The 8079-nt window shown below is 37.8% G+C and overlaps 1 protein-coding gene and 1 long non-coding RNA gene across 2 annotated transcripts in view; one reads left to right on the top strand and one right to left on the bottom strand.

Annotated features, from left to right (window-relative positions):
• The window catches only part of LOC111322402 (uncharacterized), an 8077-nt gene extending 1 nt beyond the window's left edge, over positions 1 to 8076 (bottom strand). The window contains exons 1-13 of the mRNA XM_022925484.2: positions 7886 to 8076; positions 7694 to 7732; positions 6805 to 7389; positions 6306 to 6485; positions 5396 to 5497; positions 5232 to 5309; positions 4456 to 4563; positions 4119 to 4211; positions 3534 to 3602; positions 3121 to 3207; positions 2052 to 2141; positions 1209 to 1322; positions 1 to 454 (exon numbers count right to left, since the gene is read on the bottom strand). The exon at positions 1 to 454 is cut by the window's left edge and continues 1 nt beyond it. Of these exons, the coding sequence (XP_022781219.2) occupies positions 335 to 454; positions 1209 to 1322; positions 2052 to 2141; positions 3121 to 3207; positions 3534 to 3602; positions 4119 to 4211; positions 4456 to 4563; positions 5232 to 5309; positions 5396 to 5497; positions 6306 to 6485; positions 6805 to 7389; positions 7694 to 7732; positions 7886 to 7939 (1719 nt within the window). The 5' untranslated portion in view covers positions 7940 to 8076 and the 3' untranslated portion in view covers positions 1 to 334. The remainder of the gene's footprint in view (positions 455 to 1208; positions 1323 to 2051; positions 2142 to 3120; positions 3208 to 3533; positions 3603 to 4118; positions 4212 to 4455; positions 4564 to 5231; positions 5310 to 5395; positions 5498 to 6305; positions 6486 to 6804; positions 7390 to 7693; positions 7733 to 7885) is intronic.
• LOC148725776 (uncharacterized) lies at positions 3577 to 5627 on the top strand. Its single transcript, XR_015991270.1, has 2 exons — positions 3577 to 3809; positions 4606 to 5627. It is a non-coding gene; the product is annotated as an uncharacterized LOC148725776 (long non-coding RNA).
• Positions 8077 to 8079: the final 3 nt, after the last annotated feature.

The raw sequence follows: 8079 nt of genomic DNA, 5'->3' as shown, positions 1-8079 counted from the left end.
GTCTGTGTACGGTTTATTTTTAAAGAAATTTGACGAGTTTTGATGTTTATCTAAACGTCGACCATTGCAAACGTGCATTAGATGATTTCTCAGAAATCATTAGTAAGTGAGATTCGATAATGAAAACACCCACAATACCACTGTATCAAATTCACTTGCCTATTAATTATTAAAAAAATAACTACCTATTATAAAAAGAAACAAACTATCAACCTTCCTTACGAAAAAAGCGACTAGATTGTCCCTTAAAGAAAATTACTGAAACACCTTGTGCCTTAATAGTTAGGAATTTTTGTTGTCATTCTTATTTTAGCTGTAATCACTACAACATTGTCTAGTCGCTGCTGGGGTCTTTATTACGTTGGTCCTCCATCAGCATTTTCAGCTGAGCCCTTGCGCTCTCCAAAAATAGGTCCAGACCATGAAGGTACTTTTGACGTGCAGCTCTGTCAGCCTGTTGAAAGAACGGGCCGCAAATGTAAGAATTAAAGACCGTCCAACTTCTAGACAATTTTGAATATCTGTTAAGTATAATTTACATTGAAGCCAGTTTGCTGTCTTTTATACTTTTGCTTTTGTATGGGATGGACTGAGTGCAAAATGTGCTCCTGAACGAAGTATGCCACCGTTTGTAATCCCAGATATTCGAGCCATTGATTTAAGTTCATCCCTTTCGTATGATGCACGATCCTTCGCAGTAGATAGCGCTATTTATGCAATAGCGAAAATCAGACCTGAAAAAAATCAGGCCTGTACGGGATTCGAACCACTGATCTCTGCGATACTAGTGCAGCGCTCTACCAATTGAGCTAACAAGCCAACTGGGAGCAGGCCGTTAAGTTGATTCGTAATAAACCCGTGATGATAAATCAGATACAATGAATATATGAAGTTCATATATTTTGAACTGCGGTATTAAATACGTATGATGCACGATCCTTCGCAGTAGATAGATTTTTTTTTTTTTAGGTCTGATTTTCGCTATTGCATAAATAGCGCTATCTACTGCGAAGGATCGTGCATCATACGTATTTAATACCGCAGTTCACAATATATGAACTTCGTATATTCACTGTATCTGTTTCATCCCTTTCAATATCTGTTCTTTGTTTTCTTGCTAAAATAGTTTTTCCTTTTCGCTTTGTAATCATTAAAATTATCTCTTCGTCCATTCATTCAATAATTTCCATTAGGAGCAAATATTTTACCTCTTGTTTAACTCGTGAGTATTCCAACATTTCTTTCTTTGTCTCCTCCTTTATTTCCTCAGCAAACTCCTTCCCTTTCTGCCTTTCCTCTTTCAGAGCCTCTTCCAAAACAACCTGCATTACAAATCCAAACAGAAACAACCTGAGAAACTGTTCAGGCCGCAAAAGAAAGGCTGGTGGAAAAGGAACGTTTAAAAAACCCCGTAAACAACCATAAAGTGGTCTACAACTGATCATCAAAATAGGTCTAAAATTTCTTCCAGTACTGGTGTTACGAGATGAGAATTCATAAAATGAATGGGTTGGAAAAAATCGCCCAGCAATCACGCTTAACATAAACTAAGCAACCTTGTTCGCACGTTTTCTCGCGCTTTCCGATGGTATGCACTTACAAACCTTCCCGCGTTTGAAGTTTGTCACGTGCATAGCCCCCTAGTTTAGTGATTCGTTCATTGCCCTTTTACATTGCTGTGATTGGTCAATGTGATTTTCTTGTCGCTTCTGTTGTTTAGAGTGTCGTCACACCTCGGTTTATATGAGCCTTGAAAATTTTAGCCCACGTTTTTTCAAGCTTATCATTCGCAATCCGTTTCAATCGTCGCAATCATTAGCCATCCCAGTTTGCGCCTTCGTGGTTTATCATAACCACTTCTGTGTTGTTTTATCGCACCGAATAAATACTGTCTAGTCTCCTTCAAGACGAGAGCAGTTTTGCGTATCGTTAAAACTGGCTTGAGTTGTAGTCAAATTTCTTTTAAACCTTGGACTGAGAATCCCTTTACTACCGTTACTTTGAATGGGATAAGAGGAGATGAACAAAAAAATTATTTAAGCTACACATACTTTGTTGGCTTCTCTCTCTTCTTTCATAACATCCTCCACAAGTCTTTGTAGCCTGTGTCCTTCGCGGTCTGTTATTGTTTTGACGGCTTCCTGTGCATAAGGGAAGAAATCACAAAGCGCCGGAAAGATTGAGAGACCTACCAACAGTTGATCTGTACGTTAAAGTTATTTATAACATAACCAAAGTAAAGCGCGCGCTCTGATTGGTCAATTTAGCGTCCCCCATTTGCCCATGGGTGTACGCTGCTGACGTGAGCAAATGCAAAGACTATTTTTCCGCGCGCGCTTGTTTTTTCTGGTCACGTAAGATTTGTTAAATAAAAGGGAACTCTTTAGCTACAATGTGTTAATGTTATGTTATAAAACAAATGGTAAACACCACAGCGTACACTATTGAGTTATGGATGCACTTGGGAGGTTTGCTAAGCACTCAAGAAGCTAGAGTCGCTCTCGGCTATCGCCTCGAGCGACTCTTACGCTTCTTTCGTGCTTAGCAACCTCCCGCGTGCATCCATAACTCAATAGTGTACGCTGTGGTGTTTACCATTTGTTATCTGTCAGAGGGATAGAAAAATGACAGAAAACACGCGATGCATCTTTCTACACGCATATTTACCCGAACCCAAACGAAAAAGCATGTTTCTTTCACATAGTGTCTTTCATGTCGCTCAGATTCAACTCAAACTGATCGTTTTGCAATAAGGTGTGCGCGTGGGACGCAATTACCCTAGAAAAAAAGCGTGTCATAAAATCACTAAGTTTTTCCAATCACTCACATGGGTTTCAATAAAAGCCGATTAACGGCGTCTACCACCGCCGAAAAGACCTCTAACTGGCCATTCAGCCGTCTTTTTAGCCTTTTTAACTGAGAAGTACACGTCAAATTTTTCCAAGGTCAGGGCATGACCTTTCACTGTATGAGAATATGGCAAAAGTAACTGTAGTAGCAGAAAAAAAGGTACTACTGTGATGAATTCGTCACATTTAAAAATTTCAGTTTGTGGGGAAGTTCAGATTCCTGCTGTCTTTCACGTGGCACAGTTAATTCTGCCCAAAATCATTAACGTACCTCATGTTCTGTAATGAATTCCTCATATTTTCTCCTCTCCTCTTTTCTCGCAGCTTCAACAGCTTCTGCGCACTGTTGTTTTGCATCCTGATGGTGAAGAAATATCAGAAGTGTAGCTTTCAAAAGTGCAACAACCATCAAAGGAGAAAGACTGAAGCAAAACCAATGCAATCATAACAGCCGATCACAGGGAAGGAAAAAAAAACACAAGTAGCCAATGAATACTTGAAGTAAAATCAATCAAACTGACTAAGTGTGGGAAAAACGTGGGTGGTAAGTTGCAGTTGGTCGCATGTTTTAACTTGAATGGTCGAGAGGGTGGTAAAAAAAAGTTTTCTTAACCAATCGCTGAGCAAAGCAAAGCAAAAGTCTCAAGTTGTTTAGTTGCCAAATCTAATAAACTGCTTACTTACCTCAATAGCTTTGTCTAAGGCTTCTTTACTCTTTGATCGTTCTTGTTCAAGATAAGATTCGATCTCCTCCTACAGGGAAAAAAGAAACTGTTGAGGCCCGCGCTCAACGCCCTCATTGAACAGCTGTTTCTCACCCGACATCCGGGCATACATACTTAATAAAATCACTGCCCTTTTTTTCCCACGTGCATGTGGTTGAGCTAATTTGTATCTTTCCGAAACTGTTTAATCTCACATTTGTCCGCCTCCGGATCTTTTACCAAACGTCGATAATAGGTAGGCTTTGTTGTTTTATCTTAGCGTTTTTTTTTTTTTGGTTTAGTTTCGCCTTGTTAGTTATTTTAGCCGGTTTGACGGTATGTTGGTAACTTTCGCAACCTTAGCGGCATTGTGATTTTAGCCGTTAACTGATTGTTCTCAGAATAAAACGGGGACTTCTACGAAGATTCTGACCCTCGTCACGTTCTTATCGACTTTGGGATAGGCTTCGCCAGGAACGGCTATTCAGAAACGGTTCAAAAGCTCAACATTTGTAAAAACTTTGTGCCTTTGTTTGCTTTCTTTTCTGTATGAACATATTTGTACCTTGTGCCTTTGTTTTTCTTCATCTAACAAAACACTTGCTTTTTGTTCATTCTGTTTCTTCTCCTCTTGTAAAGTTCTTTCAAAGCTCTCTCGCTACAAGGTAAAAGGTCAACTTCAATGTGTAAGTTTTTGAGACTCCTGCCATTGGAAATTGGAAATATTGTGTGGAAGGAGAAAAGTATCAACAGTGGCAAGCTTTCAAGTCTTTCAACAATTCTGAAAAGCTAGTTAATGTAAAACAATCTATCCAATCGTAGTACAGGCAATCACTGTTAACAATTTCAGGATGTAAAGAAATCGAATATTGAAGAAAGAAAATCTAAAATGATTTCTTTACCTGAACTTGGAGGAAGTCCTGAAATTTCTTTCTTTGATCTTCCAAAAGCTTTTCCATTTCATTCTTGTTGCATTCTTGTTGTTCCAAAACAGCTTTTCTGGATAATTCCTTCAAAGGAAAAGCATCAACTGTTATTAAACACTTTTAAAGGCAGGAAAGGAAAGGAAAAGGATGTAGTGGAGGAAGAGGCACTGGTTGCAGAAGGAGGAAGGAGATGAAGAATAAGCGAGAGGAAAAAGCATTATAGTACCTGTAATTTTCATCAGGCCAACTTTGACCAACTCTCTAAGCATAATCAGGAATACTATCATAACAGCTATTTTCCTAGGACTGTTAAGTTGTAGAACAGCTTACCTAATATACTTAAGGCTAGCCAGGATCTCTTGTGGTTTAGAGTCTATCTAAACGATCACTTCAGAGGTCTACTACAAACTTATAGCCTGCCATGATTAGTCAATTATTTTGCATATTCTTTTCTTTCTTAATCTATTATATTAGCCTATTGAGCCTAGGGGATACGTTACAATTCACCTCTCCTGTCGCGTCTCATTATTCTATATTTTTCTTATACTATGCTATTTTATGTATATAATTTCATATCTATATATTGTATTAACTTTATATATTTTTCTTATATTATATGCTATTTTATGTATATAATTTCTTGCGATGAATCACAATAAACTTAAACTAAAAAAGATGATAGGAAAAAGAGGATGAGAGAAAAGGAGTAGGAAAAAATGTTAATGATAGAAATTCAGATTCAGCAGTGCTACCTTGTATTCTTCCACAATTACAGCCAGGGTATCATGGCCAGCTTTTCTAATCTCTTTTACTTGATTTTCATGCTGTTCCTGTAGAATTACAGAGAAAACAGCAATTTTAAATTCAATTTTTCAATCCTATTGGTCACACACAAGCTTCTCAAAATTTCCCTAACCTGGAGATGTTCATATTTCTCAGTTTGTTTGGCAAGCATTTCAGTAAGATTCTGTGATTCTTCTTCAAGAGCTTTGTCCTTTTTTAGAAGTGCATCTAGGTCCTTTTGGCAAACATCAGAATAGAAGTTTAGTTATTAGTACTAGATAACAATCACTTTTGAATGACTGTGTACATGTACCTGGCATCATGTTGAATAGTCAGGCTACAAATAAATAATTAATAGAAATTAACCTCGACACATTTTAAATGACCCTGACTATGTTTTCTGCTTGGGGTGTCCAAAATTTAGTAATGGTTACTAGGAGTAGATAAAAAAATTCCTTACAGTGGGAGGGGGGGGGGTACAAATTTTGATTCAGAAAACACATCTTTTTTTAACTAGAGCCTATGTAAGCAAGGAAATTTTTCAAGACAGGTAAAGTTCAAATACTTCACTTTGATGAGTGACATTAGATCTTATTACTGCAGCAGAATTTTGGTGTCAGATTAGAGAGAAAAATAATGCACAGATCTGTTGGAGAGGAGGGTCTGGGCCCTCAGACCCTTCCCCTACATCTGTCACCATGTTTCTACTAACAATCCTTTCAAGGACTGCCCCCACTGGGTATGGTAATCATACCACATAATCAACTGTTCTCACGCTCAAGCCCTGTGGTAATTTACTCCCAAGTGGGTGTGTAAAGCTGAAATATAGAGTACATTCCACTCCCGCAACACTGCTTGTAACGATAGTGGTCCCAAAGACTAAAGAAAGACACTAAAGGCAATAGATAACAGGTTTTAATTGCCGCCTCACAACAACAACTTAAAGCACATGGTTTTCTGCGTGTCACGTGACACGAGACCACAGGCATACCATGACACTGCTATTTAAATACTGCTGAAAATTGAAGGACAATGTTAGATACCTTTTGTAACATTACTTTTTCTTGTTCAGAAATGGATAATTTTCCTTGAAGTCCATCCACCTTCCCCTCAAGTTCCTTGTTTGCTTTTTTTGCATCTTGAAGCTGCAGAGTAAGTTCCCTGTGAACACTGTCTGTTGGCTTTTCAAACAATGAACTTGGCTGTTGTTGTGCCATTACAACCTACGTATAAAAAGGAATTTGTTGGTATGTACATTATTCCTGTGTGTCCCCAATTAGTGCTATGCACTAGATTTTCTTGTGACACATAAATAAAGTTCACTACTACTACTACTATTTTTTATTAAAGTTTATTTTAAGCAGAATTCTTCTTGTCACTGAAAGGTGGAATTATTTAAGGAGATAAATATTTCATAGGGAGTGTGGAAAATGAGGGTTATATAGAGAGGAAACAGAAGGCAAGAGTATAAGTTTGGTTGAAATGGGATTTGAGGTAAAACTCGAGCATGTTAAGCAAAAGTGCAACCTTTTCTTTACATACCGATAGTATGTCTTGGGCTGATGACACTTCTTTATCTAAAGTATCAAATGCATTAGGACTGTTTTCTTGTGTTTCCTGATTTACAGCTGTGATGTTTGATGAAACAAATTTTGTATTTGTCACAGCTGAATTTTCACCATTTGTATAACTGGCTTGTGTCTGAAGTTTTTGACCTTGTTCTTTGCTAACATCCTCCCATGGATCTGAAATTGATTCCATTGGTTCAGTTAATGCTTCATTCAGAAAAGAAGAAAAATCTGCGTGGAAGCTGTCATATTCTGTCTTGTAGTCAGGCTTGTTTTCTTCTTCTTTCAAAGATTTTCCTGACGATGCAGATGTCTCTGGAGAGACATTTTGATTGTTTAAAAGGAATGAGCCAATAAAGTCTGCGTGGTCATTAACAGCTGGAGCATTAGGGATTGAAGAAGTTGGAATTTTGCCAGTTTCACTTGAAGTGTTGAATGACGGCACAGGATTAGGTGATGATGTTGCAGTTGTGCTGGGTGATGATAGTGGTGAGGCAACTGCAGCCCATGTGATTAGAGATCCAGGTGCACTACTTCCATTTGCAGCTGGTGTAGCAGACTGAAAGAGAAGTCAATATAATAAAAATACAATAGTCCACAACCAGCAGAACACTGATAAATGAATTACAAATAATTATTGTTCCAACTTGAAACTAACACAAGAATTCAATTATTCTAACCCTTAACTCTTTCATCAAACCCAACAACTATTTCCTAGTCAAAACCATTAAAACAGAAAAGATCATCCGGGACTGAAATATAAATCAAGTCTAAAAATGCGCTTGGTTGAATTATAGCTATCAGATGTCTACAAATTTGATCTGTAACATCGATCTAGAAAACGTAATGGGGAAAAAGGTCACCTCGAAACCTCCAAAGTCTGCCCAATCGTCGTCATCATTCTGAAAAAGAAATTTAAATATTAGTGAAAAAAAGAAAAACGTTCTCAACATCTACACTTACAGGTTACAATTCATACCCGATATTATCCATGCATTTCGATGACGAGTACAAAAGTTATACACGAAGTCCACAAAAATCTTCCCCTACAGTACCTCTTTATTTACAGCTGATGCACCAAAATCTGCCCATCTATTTCCATCCATCATAAGATCTTGTTGTCACCTCGCCATTAACCATAAAATTCAAAAGATCAAAACAAATTAGTATAGATTAGATTAATGCAAACAGGAACTGAAGTAGCAACACTTTTCGGCCAGGCGTTCTTAACTTCTCCCATGAGACATCG

The sequence above is a fragment of the Stylophora pistillata genome, chromosome 8, assembly GCF_964205215.1.
Source record: "Stylophora pistillata chromosome 8, jaStyPist1.2, whole genome shotgun sequence".
In the NCBI taxonomy this organism is placed as follows: domain Eukaryota; kingdom Metazoa; phylum Cnidaria; class Anthozoa; order Scleractinia; family Pocilloporidae; genus Stylophora; species Stylophora pistillata.
The sequence above is the reverse complement of the archived record's forward strand: the minus strand, read 5'-3'. Positions and strand labels throughout refer to the sequence as shown.